We start from the raw sequence: 20,553 nt of genomic DNA on the forward strand, positions 1-20,553 counted from the left end.
GGACATAGCATAAATTCTACATGCCCTCTACTGCTTTAGAGTCCAGCACGGTCAAATGGATCAAGATAGGAGTGAGCAGTGGCTGCTTGCAGCTGTCCTTCTAGTGCAAGGAACCTGACAAGGTCCCATCCCTACTCGCAAACCTTCAGTTTTAATGAAAGGGTATAAAGAGGGAATTGCTTAGCATAAACCAAATTATTTCGAAAACTAGGAACAAGAAGGCAAAACGTCATTAGGAAAGGCAGTCTGAATTGTTCTACATACAGCTGCAATAAGCATAGACTGAAGATGTTAAAGACTGTGAGGTTATAAAGCAAAATCAAGTTCAATGGAGAGCTGCTACGATGGAAGGCTGCAAAGAGAACTTCCCTCAGCCTTCTCCTTTCCAGGCTATGTCAAGTCACTTCCCTTATCCTCTCTGAGTATACCATATGCCTTAGTCCCGTGATTTATTGGCAGTTTTCCACTGCCTAAAAGGGCACTATAGAAAAAGGGGCCAGATTCAGAGGTGCACCATGAAAGGACAAGAAAGCAAAGGAAAAGTTCCAAGAAGAGAAATTCAGGCTGGACATACAAAGAAATTCTTTACAATGAGCATGTAAAGCACTGACACGGGTTGCACTAGGAGGCTGTGCACTCCTCCATCCTTGGAGATTTTCAGAACTCGCATGGGCAGCACCCTGAGGAACTGATCTGGCTTTGAAATTAACCTTATTTTTAAAGAAGGACTACACGACCTTCAGATGTTCCTTCAAACTTATTTATGATTTCTGTGAATCTGTGGCTCTAAGAATATGAGTAACCAATGGGGGACAATATCAATTTTAATAACCAGCTCTACAGCTGAAGAGTTTTGTGCTAAATTCACATGGAAAATTTATTGTTTCAGGTTCCAGTCCATAATTCCGAGTCCCAAGATACTCACAAAATCATAACTCAGCTAACATTTGGATATAGATTCCATAGGTAAAGACTGTGGAAACTTTCTTTTGATGCCCAAATGTCTGCAGCTGGCTTGTGCAAATCTGTTCCCATTTTGATACTTGTGAGCTTCTCAGTGCTGGCAGTGAAGTCAGAGATCCATCCCATCTAACTCTTCCATGTGGAACAGCACTGACAAACATGCTTAGACGTCTACACAAAATAAGGGAAGCAGTCTATGAGCTACCATCCCAGTGGACAGAGTGCTCATGGAGGACATTTTAGTTCTGAACTTTCTTTAGATTTAGGTATTGAAGAAAAGACTCTCAGACTGTACAAAAATAACTTAATAGGTACCCTATAGAGCTTCCATGGATAAAAATCTCTTAAATCTTCTCTGTGTAGTGTGAACAGTTCAACAGTAGCTAGCACAGAGAAAGGAGTGCTAACTCTGTATTTCAGGACACTCACTTTGAATGTTGGAATGTCAGGTTCAAATGCCTGGATAAATGATTGCTTCATTATGCAAAGCAAAACAGCCTTAAAAGAAGAGGCTGAAAGACTTTTAATCACACTATACTCTGCAGCTTTTGAGATAAAGTTGTGGTTGTGGGCTAGACAGGAAATAATTGTGCCCATATCTCCACATGCTGGAACCACAAGAAGGATCCTACCAGTCTTCTCTCAGAGGTGACCTGCCTGGAGTGCCCAACTTGAACAAGTTCAGAGGTGATACTGAACTGCTTTAGGCTGTGCTCACTGAATCACATAAACGCTTTGCCCTGAAGATTTCAGTTTGGATACTTTAAGTTATCCTCAGTTTGATAGCTTTTGTGGACCCTTAAGGTTATAGCTGTTTTTTGGGGTTTTTTGTTGGTATCTGTATCCCTCCATCAATGTATATGAAGGTATAGGTGTATAATCAGCAGCTGAGGATTTCAGTGAGCAGCAGCATATCTGAAAAATTACATATTGCTACTCTTTGGTGTTATAAACCCTGATTCTTCGTGGATGTAACCCAATCCACATGTTTTTTGGGAGCGAGTTATCTTTCTTTTCAGAATTTCAAATCTTAATCTGCAGATCAGAACACACAACATTTACAGCAAGTCTTGATTACCTGAATAATTATTATTTAAGTATAATCCCTCTTATGCAGTACCTCTGTGGTACAGCATACATTTTTATTCCGAAATTGTTAAAGAAAAGCAGAAAAAATAAAGTCTCAATTAGAAGGCAGTGAAGAAATGAAGCAAACACATGAAAAGAGAAATGTTTTTTTGTAGTCCAGACGACAGTGTAGAGGCACGGAGATTTGGTCAAATGCACATGACTTCTGAACAAGAGGAAAGCTTTATTTTAGAAAAAGTACTACTGTTCTGGCAAGAGAGGGCAAAGCAAACCCATCTCACAAGAAAAGATATAAAGGACCATGGAGTTTTTTATTCCCTCCAAGAAAGCAATTTTCAGAACAGTTTCTAATTCCATTGTTATGAGATGTTTAAAATTATTTCAAAACGTTAATGAAAAAAATCCCACATTGTTCAAAATGGGTTTATAAGTGTTGCCTATATGTTCTGTCAGGTCTGGTTGTAACAGTTAAACCACCATAAGATCATTCTGATAAACATATAGGCCATGTTTTTATAGTTGCAGAGAGATCCCTACTATAGTATCTCGGCAACAGAGGTGGGAAAAATGACCCAAATATCTTCTCAGAATCAGACCCTGCAAGTGTTGGTTTCTTTTGTTCCCCAAGGGACAGTCATGAATGCAAACTGTCTGGGATAGCAATGTGAATTGTAGCACTTTTTTTTTTTTTTTTGCCAGAAAACATAACTAGCTGCTTAATAATACAGAATTTGCTGACTTCAGGTTTCTATCCTTTATCAGACATGCAAAACCTCACATATCTCCTATCTCTTGAGGAATTGCTTGCTAGGTCCACCTCTGGGCATAACCGCACTGCCTGCAAGGCAGGTAATGTGCATTTTTCCAACAGATAGAGGCACTCCTTGGTGGCGTTGATGCACCAGCACTCAGCAGAGAAGATACTACTATATCACTGACCTGGAGAGCTTCCATTCCAGCAGTTCCGTGCTAGTATGGAGGTTGCTGCTCCTGCTACCTTTCCTGCTCCAACTCAATCAGTTCTTGTATTGCTCAGTTAGCACAAGGGTTTATGGCTGCGAAGGTGACTGACTTAACATGTAGCTTTTGGGCCTGCAAAGAGAACGGGCAGTTAGATTTATCTATATGGGCAGCTACACTGTGCAAAAGAGCATTTCTGTCTTCATCCCTTGTCTCCTAGTGTGGGATAAAGCATGCAAGACAGCAGTGTTAACTGGTGAACCTGACTAGGGCACATATTCCAAAAATTACAAAAAACACTTTGCAATATATTGAATGATATCTGTTAAAATATATTTCTATTTAAGTTAATGGTTTTATCGAAACATGCATAAAACTTCAGACAGAAGTACTGGAAGTCTTTAAAAATTTCATACCTTAGAAACCAAACTAATAATAAGCTGTCCTCAAGATAAATAAGGCCAAGTGCTGTCTTTCAAAATTCCTGTGTTCATCAGCTTTCCAGAATCTTCTTGTGTGCATCTGCTGTCCATCTTACTCTGTTGACTGGTTTCCAAACTAGATAAAGACAAGTTTCCTGAAGTTCATATTTAGACTTCAGCATTACGGCCATTTTGCTGCCAAGAAAAAATAAAGAGTAAGACTAATAAGTTCACAAAATTATGTGCAATGTCACATTGATTTCAAAAAGGGTTTGTGTTTCCATGGTGAAAAATGAGATGTTTTTATTCAGGTTCCTAAGTTGGGGTAAGAAAAGTAATGCCCTGCAGTATTTTCATTTGCACTCTAGATTCAAAAGGACGACAGATAAGTTGTTCCTAATAAAAACCACAGCCCTGAGATGAGGTGTATATTACAGACAGAATGCAGAAAGGAACTAGACATTTACATTTGGGATTCACAGCAGCCACCATGATGAGTGGGTAATCACCTAAGATAAGAGTAAGCAGTGCTGGAACGCAGCCCCTGACTGTTTAGGACCTCTGCAATGCTGCACAGTGCTTGGGTAGGGATGGATGCATGACTTCTCCCTGGAGCTGGGTTCCAGAGCTGTGTTCAAAGAAAAAGGTGGTGTCAGTTGGCACCAAAGTGCTGGGTGTTAAGGACTTTCATTTATAGCATAAAGGCTTAGTTTCAACATGTTCCATCTGAAAGGATTATTAGTGACTGGAGTATTCACGGTGAGTGAGATTCTAGCTTCAAGTCAGGATGCTGGAAGAAAACTTGAGGGCCTTGGAAAATGCCAACTCTTGAAAATTATGACAAAGTTGACAGCTTAAGAAAAATATTCACATATTCTAATGTTTAATTTCAGTATTTCCCAAGAGTATCTGCATTAAAAATCAGACCAAAAAATACTGCAATTAATGGAAAATAAAATAAGGGCTGGGTTTTCATACAGCTTATGCCATTTGGCTTTTCTTTTTAATATTTAAAAAGCACCTGAACCTTGAATTTCTCATCTGGCAGAATCAATGTAGCAGAGCTTTATTATAAGGGGACTAAAATATTTTTTTCATTAAGTTGTGGGAGTACTCTTTTATGAAACCCTTGTTCATTTTAGAGGACAGATCTTTCTGTAAGTCTAAACTTCATTGAATTCATCATCCTATTGTGGAAATCTAAAATGAAGATGAACTGAAATATTTTTAGACTTCTTCAACAACGGAACAAAATAAGAGAAAAGTAACACTAAAACCTCACAGTCTCTTTTCACTATCTTTATGCTATCTTAGAATATGTAACCCATGATGGTTTACTTTTCAAAACTGCAGATTTACAGAATGGGCACTAAATGACTAATTCATGTTTTAATTTGCCATTAGTTGCCTGGAAAATATTAATCGTCTAAATAGCCACATGCAGGCCCAAGAACTCAATGTATATGTGTAATTGATAAATTTCTGTTAGATATTTAATTTAAGGTACATTTAGCATGTATGGCTGTACATTTAGCATTTTAAAAATCAGGTCCCTGGTTAGGTACTAACCTAAGATTTGTTTCAGTGTTGAAATAGTTAAGGCATGAAAACAAATTAAGGTAAGGGATTGACAGCCACGTTTACACAGTAGGTAAACTAAACCTAACTGGCCAAGATAAATAGCAGATCTTGGCTTTGTGTCGTGGAACCTTTATGATGTCCCTGTGGTTAAGAATCCAAAATGGAGAGAGAAAGGAACAGACAGCCAAAAAATTCCTTAATGAAGCATATTCAGGAGAGAACTATATTTCCCATAAAAGCTGAGCCCTTTTCCATAGTCGATCTGTTCGGAACTGTGTTGCTCTGCAAGGATCTTTTTAAGCTGAGCTACTCAGTTCTCACTGTGGTTTTTACAAGGGAGTGAAGATGTGCAGAAAGTAAACTGCTAGAATTTTGTTTCTGGACTTCTAGAATAGGATCTCATCTTCCTAAATCCTACATAAATGAGGAGTCAGGTGACACATTTCAAAAATTAAGCCTGACCAATTATTTTCCAGGTTTCCTTTAAACAATGTCTCCTTATCTAATCTGAAAGCTCCCCAGGTAAGGTCCCCATACTTTAGCTGCCTGCATATACACAGAAATGCCTATTTAAATGAAATATGCAATTTCTCCCACTTAGAGGTCTAGGCAGGCAATTCTAGGCTTCTAGGAGAGGTGCAGATTTCCTGCTCCTCAGTTGTTTTGGTTTGCTGGTTTTGTTTTTTCAGGAATGACGTTGAGTAAAATGCGTCCCTAGGAGCAGGGTCTGGAACATCTGTGCTGGCCCCTTTGATCTGTCTGCACTGTCCCTTGGGCTAGCCTGAAAGGCTCACTCATCTGCTTTATTTTAGACTCTTTGGTCTTGCCGACCTTTTGTGGCTCCTTTTTAAAAGGAGTATCAGATACTATTAATTGGGATATATCACTGTCTGGTGATCAGGGAACTGTGTGGAAATAGAAGCTTTTCCTTTCTGACTCCGAGTAAAACTCAGAGCTTCCATCTCTCTATTTCAAGCGGCAATGCAAAAAAGAGAGAGCGATCACCACTCCATGCCAGTCTTCAGAAATTAAAGAGGCAGACTGAACCCTGAGCAAATGTAAACACCTGCTTTAAGTGGTCTGCACGGCTGTCTGGAGATACCAGTAGAGTATATGGTGAAGGGTATCTAAACTGGACTTACTCTCTTCAGGTTTTGAAGCACCACCTTTTCTGTAATCATCATGAAGGGAATTTAAGAGCATGTTTCAGATAAACTGATTGTCCATTGGAGCAAAACACCTAGCATTTTAGTAAACTCATACCCAAATTAGGCACACTGGATTGCAGCCTTCGCTAAATGGAGCAATCCACAGGGCTGGTGAATTAGCTCTGCTTGCAGTATACTCCTGGGTTTGCTGGTGATGAACTATACACATGCTTGATGTTTAACAGACCTTGCTTCGTATTAAATCTGAGACATATGGCAGCCATTACTGAAAGAAAGCAACACATTTTTTCACTGTCAGCAACTTCGATGCTGAACCAGAACAACAGCTCTTGCAGCACTCCCGGTTTCCCATGTCTCCTCCCAATGGGTCTTTATAGTCTATCTTTTTAGCCCTGCTATTCTTTCTCAAGCTTGTGGACTGTTCTGGTCTCAAGCATGTACATCATCCGGCTCCAGGAGATGTTACCACCCTCTGCGGTTGTTGGTGCTCTTCACTTTTTGATTTTTTTTTAATAGAGATTTTCTTATTACATTGATTAACAATGTGGATTGCCAGGAGATATATGAATGAAAAATCCTTGAGAATTCTTCCAGCTTGAGACATCTTCCTCAAACTAGAATACTGCTAGCAGTATCATTTAAAAGGCCTCTGTGAAAAAAATTCACAGAGTGGGCATTCATAGTGTTTTTACTGTAATAATTTTTCAACTTCCTGTTATTGTCATGCAAATACCTTGCATACTGTTACTTTTTGGGAGATGGTTCGTGATCTCAGGAGCAGTTTGTGTTTCACAAAGTGAAATCAAAAGCTTCACAAATTAAAAATGACCTCATTTACACAAAATTCTTAGCCCCTCTTACTGAAAATAAGGCCCTGGAAAGTGTCTCAGGTTGGATACTCAGAGCAAAAAGCCTCCCAAACCATTAGTCACTTTTTAAAATCTTGGCCGTGGACTTTTATTAGTCTGTAAAACTTTATCACCATATATTGCACCCCTTAAATAATGAATAGTAACACAACACCAGATGATGGAGGACTGAACAAAACAAGTACACGATGGAGAATATGTGTGTAATCTTGAAGGTTTCATGGAACACAGGCCTTTCTGCAAAGTCTGCTTAGGCACCCAAGCAATCGCTTGTACCTGCAGAGATCTTTCCAGAGTTTCTGAGTGCACATGACAATACATAATACAGTTGTCACACCCTTTTCTCCTGATTTTGAGGACATTTCTTGCCATTTTTTTCTGCTCTTTGTATTCATCAGAAGAAATGGAAATTCACATCGTTGAGAAAGTCTTAGCAATTGTTCCTGCTGTTTCCTTCTCCAAGTGAAGAACTGCTTCTTTGAATGGGATGGCAATGTATGTGTTTGATAAGTATCAAAGACCTGGCCTCCAAACCCTCAAAGGGCAGACTGTGACGTGCCTCTCCTTTGCTGAACAGTAGTTCATACAAACAGCCCCACTGCCTGTCACAAGGCAACGGGCAAGTCCCTGTGCCAGTGACTTCTGTGATAACACAGTGACCATCTGTACATGATCAGCAGGTTAAAGGGCAAATTCAGACCCCCACGAAACATAAGATAAATCAAACTTTCTTTTTTTTTGTTAAATGTGCAACATCTGGCAACTTGCCTTAAGTGTGTCACACTAGATATCTGTCAGCAGGACTCACTATTTTAAACTCTTCAGTACAACATTCATCAAGGTCTTAGGTTTTTCTTTAATGGTGAACAGACCTCAGTGCCTCCATATGCTCTCTACACACTCTGTGAAGACTGACCACAAATGCAAACCAGTTTTACGTTGCGCTGTCTAGCTATATGGGGATCATACATGCACGTTTCATGGTGAAGCCTCCTTAAATGACTCACAGCAGAATGCACAACTATTTTAACCTTCGTACAGCGGTGCCTCTGCCTCTCCCCACCTCTCTTCCTTGGACAGCAGCTGGCAAGCCTCCTCATCATTAATGTGGGGCACCACATCTGTTGCGAGAGGTCAAAGGAAATGTTTTAAGGCCTAGGTGACACTCATAATGAAAAGGTTAATACATTACATCTAATTTTTGTGCTAACAATTAGTACCTCTGCTTAAAGATAGAACCTTTATTTTTAGGTAAAGTAAATTAATGTCATCTAATTTAAACTTTTGAAATATTCAGCTAGTATGCATGAAGGAATCAGTTTTATACTCGGCTTATAGGAAAGCTCTAATAATCTCTAAGAGATGTTGAAGTGTCTGGAGTTCTAGCACAGTGAAACACTTAAGCACTCGTTTTATTTCTAAGTACATACTTAAGCCATGTAAAAATTACTGGTAGTAAAGATGTATTTTTTCCTAAACAGAAAACAAGGCAGTACAACCATATACTTACGAAAAAAAAAAATTATGACACATTTAACATTAGCCTTGCTGAAGTCAGTGGAAGCTGCCCATGTACTTAAGGGTTGCTTTCCTTTTTTTGATTACTTATCTTTTTGTCTACTCTACTTCTAAACTTCTTTTGAGACATTCTTAGTTTAGGAAGCAAAGTATTAAACATTATGGAATAAGTTGTTAGAGATTTTATTGTTAAAATAAATTAGATGAAACAGAATTGAAAATAATTAGATAATTAAGTTTTAAAACTGATACAAACTCATAAAAGACACCAGGATATATTTTTTGTTTTCTGGATTTTCATTAGCTTTTTCCTTAAAATACTTATGCCATTGTTCTGGCTTTAAACGTGGCTAGTTTTCCTGATATTAAGTTGTTACTTTAAGTTTGAACAAAAAAAAAAGAAAACAAAAACCTTCCAAAATACTTAATGTGAGAAATATGTGTCTATGCCTTGGATAGCAAGTTAGCTGGAAAGAGTTTACTTTAGATCAATGATAAAACAAGATAATTAATTGGTGTCTCGATAATTAAAGCCAGACCTCACTGCAGGAGGCACTGGAGAGTATGAAAACTTTGTAGAAATATATGTAAATATCTCTCTGAACAACAACAACAAAAAAAGTTATGGTTTTATCTTTAAAGAAATGAAGATATGTTATTAAAAAATTCTTAGCAAATGCTTTTGCAGTCTTCTTCTTCTAATCAAGAATTATGTCTTTAAATGTCATGGCAGCATCTGCATTTGATAAAAATCAAATAAAATATTTCCGTAGAAACAGATGGCACTGTTTTTAATTTTTTGTGGCCAGTTCAGGTATTATGAGAACGAATTATGATGTAAGCAAGCTTTGCATGTAAAGTATCTGCTGACAAAAATTTTGAATAAAGGTACATTTTGTGTTACCTGTTTCGTTTAGACCAGTTCCTCTCATCTGCTAAAACGTAAAAATCAAATACCTTCAGCTCTGTGGCTACTTGATATTAAAGTCAGGATTTCCTGTCTTTTCCTGCCTAGGTGCCGAGGTGCCTTAGTTATTTTAGGGGTTAAAAGCTGTAGCCACTGATGCGTATATATTAGGCTGTATTCATAGAACACGGCTTGTAGCCTGACTCAAGCTATTACAGTCTAACAACAGTGACCAATAGAAAGAGAAGAAGATCCAAGAAAGCTGAGGTAAGCCCAAACTCTGAAGCAATGTCAAATTAGAAACAATAGCTAATAAGGTGTGTATAGTAATACATCTGGGAATACTAGCATGTACTCCAAGTTTTATATGCTATTAATTCTTAGGAGAACAGGAAGCAAACACAGTGGTTAGCAGCCAAAGGCTGTGAATTTACAGTGATTTTTAACTGGTTTCAGATAGCTCCAGGAACTTGACTAACAAGGTAAATTACTTTATATTTCTTTTTTAAAATGTTATTAAGGTTATGAATATTTACACTGTGAGAATGCATCATTTCACTGTGCAAATCAGAGATGTTATTCTTTAGAAATATTTTATTTGTCCTTTTTTTGGAATGCTTCCAGATAGCAGTTTCTGAGGCTGGAAGATCTGTAGGATACTGCACTTGTTACTGCTAATAACAATGTTGAAAACTATTAAATGATCATTTAATCATTTGCAGCAACTTAACTGAGATCTTAACCTTACTGGTACGCCAACCTTATGAGAGAATTTACTTCTTATTTAAATAGTATTTTTGCCAAAACTAACCTCCTAATTTTGACCAGAAATTTCAGCTATCAGTCTTTTGCTTCTGCATTGCAAAATGCTTGCTAATCTTCAGGAGAAAGCAAGCAAGATAACAGAGTTTGTGAAGCACCGTCTCTGTGCTACACAAATGTTTTCTTTTGGAGTAAACTATCATTGATTATTTTGTTCATCATTTAATGGTGGAAGAGGCTAAACAAAGCAAATAATTAAGTAGGTATAATACGTGCAAGATGCAAGAGCGTATATGATATAATTTGATTAGAACTTACTTTTGTGTCATTTAGATGAGGCATTTGTTTTGGCTGTTTGCTTTAGAGAAGGAAATTCATAACTTTGGCTACGAGAGAGTGAATGAGGGAGGGGAATGGATTACTCAAACATATTCCCTTCAAGCTTTTTAAGACCATGCCCAACAAACAGCTGTTAAAACACTCTTTGATCTTTCACTTTTCTGTGATGAGAAAAGACCCTGGAAAATCTGATCCAGATGCCATTATAATTTAAGAGAGAGGAAAAGCAGAAAAGAGGGTATGATTAATTTTAAAAGGAGGAACGCTGAGTACAATAGTATTTATATCATCATGGTATTGATAGGTTTACTGAAGATAGTACATTATATAAAGTAGTTTAGAGTTCTGTACAGGAAAACAAATAAATTTATACGAAGCAATGATTTAATGTCAGGAAAATGATCCATGTTTTCAGGTTCTTTGAAATGACACTGGCATGAACATCAGTTAAACTGGTCTTAAAACTGATAAATGCGGAGTCTAAGTTAAATCAGGAAAAAGTTCTTCAACATGGAGCACTGAATTATTCATATCTCTTATGTTACTGTTCAGTTTTTCCTTAACATGCCATAGGTAATACCACAGAGGACAGAATTTGGCTGTTTATAAAAGAAATATTTTCTGTGTAATAGTCCTTTGTTAACCTAGCTTGCTTTTAGAGAGTTCTGTTGAGAGACAGCTAACTTTATTTTCCCTTTCCGAGGCAGACAATGACTCTAAACATCTATACAAGCCTTTTGCTCTTGTTCTTGGCCAATTCTGCATGGGCTCGAACTGTGAGACAAGTTTATGATGAGCTGGATCCTGAGCATTGGTCTCGGTACACTTCTGAGTGTCCACGAGAGTGCTTCTGTCCTCCTAGTTTCCCCAATGCATTATACTGTGATAACAAAGGACTTACAGAAATCCCTGCAATCCCAGCAAGAATTTGGTACCTTTATCTTCAAAACAATCTAATTGAAACAGTTTCAGAGAAGCCTTTTGTGAATGCCACTCACCTGAGATGGATAAATCTGAACAAGAATAAAATCACTAACAGTGGAATTGAGAGTGGTGTGCTGAGCAAGCTGAAAAGGCTGCTTTACTTATTCCTTGAAGATAATGAATTGGAAGAGGTGCCTTCCCCATTACCAGTGGGCCTGGAACAGCTAAGACTGGCTAGAAACAAAATCTCCAGAATCCCAGAAGGAGTCTTCAGCAACTTGGAAAACCTTACTATGTTAGATCTGCACCAGAACAGTTTGTTGGACAGCGCTCTTCAAAGTGACACCTTCCAAGGACTCAACAATCTTATGCAACTCAACATAGCAAAAAATTCACTCAAGAAAATGCCTTTAAGCATTCCAGCTAACACACTGCAGCTGTTTTTGGACAACAACTCCATTGAGGTGATACCAGAAAACTACTTCAGAGCAATACCCAACGTGACTTTCCTTAGACTGAACTACAATAAATTATCTGATGATGGTATTCCCCCAAACGGGTTTAATGTTTCATCTATTCTAGATCTACAGCTGTCTCACAACCAGCTCACTAAAATTCCACCGATCAATGCCCATCTCGAGCACCTTCACCTTGATCACAACAGAATAAAAAGTAAGTGTGTATTGTCAGCGTTGGATCCTACCAAGACATAATTATTTTAAATTGTTTACTTAACTACAAAAAATGCTCTTTGAAATAAGGAGATTAAAAATGTGCTATATATTATAGGGAGATGAGCATGAGGACCTCCCACAGGCCAGTTTTCAGGTCAGGTCTAAAATATGACAACCAAATATGTGCAAAGTAGTAATACAATATGTGAAAAATGTTCATATGCAAACAGAAATAACAGTTTATGAGCAGATCACAAATACGATTAAGGAGAATTTGTGCATTCACATTTTACTATATACACGCTAGTAAACATTTTGTGGGAAAAAAATAAGTTTCCCACAGAAAGGCTAGGAGTAAAAAGCAAGAAACAACAATAAAAAAATGGGTGCAACAAGTTAGGATATTCAATCCACATCTGCATGACTGTTAGATTTTCAAAGTTCCTGAGCACCTTCACCTTTAGTGAAAGACTTCACTAAAGAAAGAGAATTGCTCTATGTTCAGTTCTTCTGACTATCTCTCTGCCCACCTAAATTATGTAGTAGGAGCTTAAGGTGAGACACCCTTAAAACAGAATAAAATGTTGGCTGTAGTCAACATAATCTATTTCAGATATGACTAACTATAATGTGGATATTGAATATTTCAGGCTTGGATATCCTCCCCATCTTTTGTTCACTGTGCACAAAATGCTGACACTTGGGTTTAGTCTTTATGAAAACTCTTTTCACTGACTTTACAGAAGCTTGTCCTACTAAGGTTTATCTCCCCAAATGTCTTCTAACATTTTCTGTTTTGCATAAATGAGGCAAGGTTTTGTATCCATGGCGACAGAAGCCTGTTGTCATGTCATAGTTCTGCTTCTAGAACTACTTCCAAATTCATCCAGATAGAGCAGGGATGTGGTGGTTGGGGACACTGGGTAAAATATCTGCCTAGTAAATCCTACAGATCTTAAATCCTTTGTTTCATCCCAAAAGCCAAAATCGAAGTGATGACTTTCTATTTATCACTGCACAGAAGGTAAACAAGCCTCCACATTTGTCTTCCTGTCATGGTGATTTAATTGCATAAATGGTTCCTCACTCCTGTTTTGTGCCACTGTAGTTCACAAACATACTAAAAATAATGGTTTGGCTTCTGAATGAAGCAAGGACACATCAAAGGAAGATACCTATTAAAAATTTAGCTTAATTCACTGCATTTTGAAAAAGAAAAAAAGTATGAAGCCTTTTGTACAACTGGCACATATTTGATTGTCTAGCGAGAAGTCTAACAGTTAATTAGAGTTAAGGCTTATGACATATGTTGTTACTAAACATGTTTCATTGCCTCCTGGTTACAAAGGGATTTATTTTAATTGATTTACTGCAGGGCCTCAGGTGCAGACTTTATCTCCTGTCACTTTAAGTGGACACTAAATTGAAATCAATGGAATGTAACCTGTCCAGTTTAAGAGGTGTTTTGTGTTGAGGTAGTATTTAAAAAGGTGCCAAACTATCTTCCTTTCCTAAATGAGTTTTTAAAAGGTAAAAACCATGCAAATCCACCTGTGTAGTATGTGCAAAATCAAGTCCTGTTTTCCAATGACACATAGGTACCCATGAGCCTAAATCACAATAATTTTCCACAAGCCTTATATTCCTTAATGCCTTTACCACTTTTCAAAATTCATTCATTACTAACTTAAGCACAACACTGCTCTTAATTTTTTTTAAAAAAGCTTTTATTCTTAGTAAGTGCATATAAAGTAGTCAAAAATATTAAAAAAGCAACCTGACACCTTAAATTAAATGTAGGTATTATGTAAGGCACATTCTACCGCATAGCATAGTTGTTGAAGAGGTAAGGCATGATGACAAAGTCTTCATGAGACGCTGCTCTGACAGACAATATCTCAAAGGGCCTTTAGGATTGCAAACAAAGAATGTAATTCCATCAGGCAGCACTAATAAGATGTGGCACTAATTCTGCAGATTGTTTTTGTCTTCTGAAACACAGGTAGTTGATGATCATTCATTACTTTAAGATAACCAATGTAAAAGATTTGAAAGGAAGATAACTGTAAAAGCCTAGATCTGGTTTCTACAAAGAAGAGTCCTCCTGAAAGTTTACTTTTACCTGTGCAGTACAAGCCCTTTTTATAATATTAAGTCTCAGATACCCCTACACACCTGCCAATTGCTGCTTTATTTTCTCTTGGTGGTCCATAGCTATGCTGCTGGCATTTTAAGAGCTCAGACATCAAAATTCTATGCAAATAGTATTTGCTTACTTTTTATTGTATGTTATTGTATAACATCAATTCTTCATATAAGTCCAAGGCTTTATTTCTCCAGTGATCATTTATGAAGATATAAGGCAATATCCTGAAGCCCAGTGAAGTCAATGTTAGCCTCATCATTGGTCTCAGTGGAACCAGGATTCTACCTGTGGCCCCTTCCCCAGGGTTCTCAATGCGCAGACGGAAAAAGTACTTGAAAGTTGGAAGCAAAATCAACATAAACCCAAAACTAATTATAGCTACAGCAGATATACACCACACTTGTTCCATGTCATTTTAAAACACACATGTTTACATATTTATTTATGAGATACACATACGAGGCTCTGGGGACATGTCAAATGATGCAAAAAGGGAGCGTTAAAGGAAGCAAAAAGGGGAAGGTAGGAAATGATGATGCCATGAGCGAGCAAAGGTTAGGAAGTGGTATTACAGTGTTATCAAAGGAGCGATAAAAGGGAGTGAACAGTAAGGTCCCCTAGAAGAACACCAAGAGATTGGCATACCTCCTTTGAGCTAGTATTATTCCACATTTAGAGAAAGGGAGAAGTCCTTGGGCCAAGTAGCAATGCAAGACTATCAGAATCTGTTATAGGATATTTGGAAAGAAATGGTTGAAGTTACAGATCCTGACTTATTGTCAGACCCCTGAGTTGTAGCTGGTACTGGCTTCTTTTGTGGAACAGTCCAGAAAGGTACAGATTTCCAGGCTGATCCATGGCTGCTACAGTTAAATATTACGTGAAAAGGAGGAAAGAAGTCCAACTACTTAAGTTGGACTACAGTGAGTGCAGCTAGAGGTTACAAGAATAGAACAGAAATACCCTCACACTCATATATGTCAGAACACATCTATCTTCTAGATCAACTTACTTTCTGAATTTTGTAAATTATGAGTTTTACTGGAAAAGAAATAGGATCTTCTTTGGTTCTTCAGCAGACATACAGTATTAACCATTAATGAAAACCTCTTTGGCAGTTTTCCCTTACAGCAGATCCAGAGTCTCATTTTTAAACATTACACCACTTAACAATACTGTTCACAACAGGTGGAATTCATCTTCTTTGACTTAACCATCCTAGATTTTTGTACCTAGTTTGGGTTAGTCATACAGACCACCTACTCAAATAATAGAAAGAGATATGCAATTGCAGAGGGAAAATCATCCCATCTTAAGGAGCTGTGAATCACCTTTTGGAAGTGTTCATTTCTCTCCAGAGTTTACAAACTGAGCCTAAATGGTTTACTTAGACTGACACCCTCTACATGGATCAGTTTAGACAGGGTGAATTGTACCCATGTGGATGGATTGCCCTGTCCCTCCTGCTTAAGCAAAATCCAGCCATATACCATAAAGAGGATTGCAAAAGAAGAGAAAAGAAAGAGGCTTTTACTCCTCTGACAGTTTGGGTAGGATTTACTGTTCATGGGACGAGAACAATAAAAACCCAAACCACTTCATACCACACATCATCAGGAAATAATTTCTTCATAGGTGGCCTGTGATTAGATAACTGCTGCCTCATTTTAAGGTTGGAGTAATTAACCCAGTGAAAACTAGTGCAGTGGGATGATTTCTTGGTCAGAGAACACAGAGATTTAGAACACCCTTGAAGCCTTCTTGTCTCCTAAGGACAGTAGTGTTGACCTGAAAAGGCAGATATTTTCTGCTACGTGGTGTTGATTCACTTGTAAAACTGTTAATAACTACTTTCATAATGAAACCTCACTCTCAAGCTTCCTGCTTCATAGCTTCACACATGAAAAGAAGTTATAGCTTGTTTCTTCCAAGAATATCAAATGCTTTACAAACATTAATCAAATTTCATAACATAGGCAAAGACATTTTGATATCATGGTTATGATAAAAGTTTTAGGCCTTGGCCAACTAGATGTATTTATCTAATTTTCATGACAAAGATAAAGTCCATTTCCAAGATGTTGCAAACATATGGGCAGTTTTTCAAAATTCGGTGGTTTGGTTTTGTTTGGTTTTTTTTTTTGGGGGGGGGAGGGGTATCAGGTTTTTTTTTCATCATAACATTTAGCCTATTTTGGGAATTGTAATCAAAAGATGTGTGCATATTATTGTTGCTAAGTATAATGGGAGAAAAATTTTGGTAGAAATCTTTTCCTATTTCTGAGCTGTTAAAAAAATGTGCTTAAAAAAAAATCTGTTACACACATATTCTCCATTAAACCACTTTTAACAGATGGTCTGAAGCCAACAAGATCCTCAAGCAGTCAGACCAATCACTAAATACCATCATTTGGTCAAAGGAATTTGACATCTTTGATAAACAAACATTGCTTCAGTGTTTTATAGAATAAGGCCATTTTGAGGCTGAAATAGGGCAATGGCAACCTCACTGTTCAACAACTGAAGACATGATATGAAAAGCATTTTAGCCAAGTGACAGTGTAGAGGTAACTTAGGGGAGACAAAGTAAGAATCCAATCTATTTAACTTATATGAAAACAGGTGATGATTTATGCTATAGTTTCAAATTTTACCTGAACTGAAACAATCTATGTGTGATTATAAAGGATTTTAAGGACTTGTTTGCTTTCAGATTAGGAAGAAAAATAGCCCAATGCACAAGCTATGTTCTTGCAGTTAAAACCAACTGTACTAAAGAATATAAAAGAACAGGAAAGTATAGATGTTAAAAATCACAGGCACTACCTGAAAAGCTCCACTAATTCAATACTGGTAACTTGGAATGCAAGATTTTCATTGGGGAATATTATCAGCTAAAATTAATGTACTGCCATTGCAGTACGGTGTTTGAAATCCCTCAGCACTAACCTTGTTCTGCTGTCTCTGGGAGGAGAGAGCTATTTCTCAATGAATAGTTATCGAGTAGTTCTCTAAATTATTTTCATCTCTGTCCAAGGTAAAATTATGCATCTAGTGGCTTTTATTCATAATTGCAGTATATTAAATATGTGATTCACTGATCTAGTTTACGTGATGTTAACATAATTTTTTTGCTTGATCAATAAAGCAGTTAATTTGGCATTTCCAACTCTGATAAGACTAAATGTCTCCCATACAAATATCAGTAGAAGTCTGTTTTACTTTTTTTCTAAATGAGTTTTGTCTTCATGAGCCTTTCCCATGGAAATTACCTAACATGTTGATGTACACTTTCAGGTGTCAATGGTACTGAAATATGCCCAGTCTCAATTGCTGTAGCAGAAGACTATGGTTTTTATGGCAACATCCCTCGCCTCCGATACCTTCGCCTGGATGGAAATGAAATTCAACCTCCAATCCCATTGGACGTCATGATATGTTTCCGACTACTTCAAGCTGTTGTCATATAATGATATCACAGTGTCACTCTTGTTCTGTGAGAGTGCTAAGATACAAGTTTTGCTGGAATGAAACTTGTTCTAACTCATAAATCAACAAGTAACATCTTTATTGTGACTTTATTTTTTTCTTTGCTTGCATCTTTTCTACAGCTGAAAAGATCATTCTTTCTTCAGAAGAAAGTTTGGACGGACATGAAATGTGCTTAACATTTTACCTAAGAATTCCTGATGCAAATATATTGAAAATTGTCTGTGTCAGATACCAAATATTCCAAAGCAAATTCTTGTCTACTCCCTCTTTATTGTCAAATGGTACAACATCTATCCTGTTAACATCATTGCTACAGACAAATTATGTTTCCTTATTGTGTTACATAGTAACTAACACAATGCATTTGAGTGCACTTGGCTGAACATATATGCTAGAAAAATCATGAATTGCATGACTACTAGTTATCAGAACTGCCACTGTCTTTCTTAACACAGTGACTAATGGTGAACAACCACTTAACGTACAAATAGCTCCTAAATTGTTGTCACCTTGTGAAGACTGGTACTTGTAAGGCATGAATGAAGTATGTGAGGCTCAGAGTCCAAAGCAGTATACTCAATACATATTGTTGTATGGATTCATTCAGTGTATGATTTCAGAATTAGAATACACTGATCCAACTCAAATCCAGGGATAAAGGAACATGAGATGAAGTTTTGTTCTATCAAAGTGCCAATTTTCTGCTGTTTCATTCGTCAGTATTCCATTTCTAGTTTTGACACCATTTCTTCCTGTAGCTTTGGGATAGTCACTGAATATTTGGTTTATTTTAGTTTCCTTAGAGATAAAACCAAGAAGAGTATTACATATTTCACAGACTAGATGCTTCACAAAAATTGGAATGGTTAGTTAATATAATGGTGATAAAGAGAGAATTAAGAAATTGAGATACATCCTCTCGCAATTATTTACTGAACTAGCCAAGTATTTGTATAGGAATTGTATTACTTTGAGCAAATATGATCAACTCAGAGCAGTATTTAGCTATCTGCTGACTCATATACACGTACATAATAACACTGGATTTTAGAGAAGTCCAGGTATTTAGAATACAGCACATTCACAATTCACTAACAAGGGACATATTAGTGGTCATTTTTTTATGAAATCTGGTTGGGGTTTTTTTCCTATTTTTATAAGACAATATTGGAATTTCAATACACAACTTGAATATTAGAGTCAACTATTCACTGGGAGAGTACGAAATTTTTGTTTCTGATAGCTAGCTCAACAGACTATCCATCAGCCATATTATTTTAGTCTTCTTGTATTTGTAGATAGAAGCAATTAGTTACTCTTCGATAGCTTGCATCTATTTCTAACGTTTTAAGACTGGCCTCAGTAACAAGCATTTAAAGGCTATGCATGTGGTATAGTTTTTTCTTTGAAGATAAAGCATTTTCTTCAAGGTAGATTTCTAAAAGGGTCGAGATCTGTAATTTCTGACATTCAATCTCTTTTTATCTGAAAATCAGGCCTTATTCAGCTCCAGTGTGCTTGTGGAAACAACCCAGTATAGAAACTCAGCATAGAAATAACCCACTCAGAAATCCTATCCCAAAAATGTTTATTTTTGCAGTTCTTTTTATGTGATTGCTGAGAAACTCCTGCCCTTCTAGCAAAATATTTTCTGTACCTCTGTGTTCAACCTATATGAAAAAATACAGATTTTAAAAGTTTCTACAATATGTATGCATGTTTATCTATGCTCTTTACTCAATAATAGCATAGTAATTTATTTTTTGAAAAAAAAAAAAAGTGACAATACTACTAATTAAATTATAAGAAAAATTACCTGGTTCTACTTGGAAATTAATTTCTAGTATAAACAAAGAACAAATACACATACACCAAAGTGACTATTCACAGACATATATGTATATTATTAACTTTATTTACAGTTCTAACTGATTGTACAGCAAACCACCTTGAAGTTCCAGCCAAAAATTATCACCCTCTTAGGCACCATATAGATATTAAACCAGAAAAGACTAACCCTTCCCCAAAGAGACATCAAGCTTATGTATGAGAAGGAATGGGACATAAAATCATCTGGGGACACTGGAGCATCAAAGTACTCAATGTTCTTGATAGGGGCATTATGTGAATATATCAGGGGCACATAATCTGATGAAATCACTTTTAGTAGTTTTTTTCCACCAGCTAGCTTGATATTAAGGGATTTTTCCAATCCACTCTAGGGTGGAAAGCCTTATAAATTAGTTCTTCAAAGGTCAGTACTACTTTATGGAAAAATCTTTGAACACATGCAGATTGAAGCTCAAGACCTGTCCTTTTCAAATGCCAGTTAATCTGAGTGAAGGCAAAAATTTGTGATACATCCTTGGACAAGCTTTTATTGGGCTGAAGAGCTGCAGTTGCCAAGTGCTTTGTGTTCTACATCTTTGATGCCACCCACTGACTCCACATCTGAGAACTGTTTAGTAAAAAGTAAATCTTCGGTATCCTCATTCAGGCTAGTTTGTCCCATCTTGATTCCCTCTCCCAGAACCAGCAGCATGAAGCAGAATGAAAAATAGTTATGTTACTATAGCGACCTTCACGAGATAAATCAGCCCTGGTTGGGGTTTGAGCTGCTTTACTGCATGCATGTCTCTATTTGCAACAGTTTTAATGTTCTCACACATTCTGGGAAAGTTGGTGAAATTTCCCCTGAGATTACAATAGCAGGCCTAAACTGCATTATTGTATGGAAC

At 37.0% G+C, this 20,553-nt stretch overlaps 1 protein-coding gene across 1 annotated transcript; it reads left to right on the top strand.

The window, feature by feature from the left end:
- The first annotated feature begins 9,685 nt into the window (after nt 1–9,685).
- On the top strand, nt 9,686–18,146 carry KERA (keratocan). The gene is made up of 4 exons (XM_009882604.1): nt 9,686–9,745; nt 9,866–9,960; nt 11,283–12,175; nt 17,621–18,146. Exons 3-4 carry the CDS (start codon nt 11,290–11,292, stop codon nt 17,791–17,793), a joined length of 1,059 nt encoding a protein of 352 aa, XP_009880906.1. The 5' UTR covers nt 9,686–9,745; nt 9,866–9,960; nt 11,283–11,289; the 3' UTR covers nt 17,794–18,146.
- Nucleotides 18,147–20,553: the final 2,407 nt, after the last annotated feature.

Source organism: Charadrius vociferus, unplaced genomic scaffold, assembly GCF_000708025.1.
Source record: "Charadrius vociferus isolate BGI_N301 unplaced genomic scaffold, ASM70802v2 scaffold72, whole genome shotgun sequence".
Lineage (NCBI taxonomy): Eukaryota > Metazoa > Chordata > Aves > Charadriiformes > Charadriidae > Charadrius > Charadrius vociferus.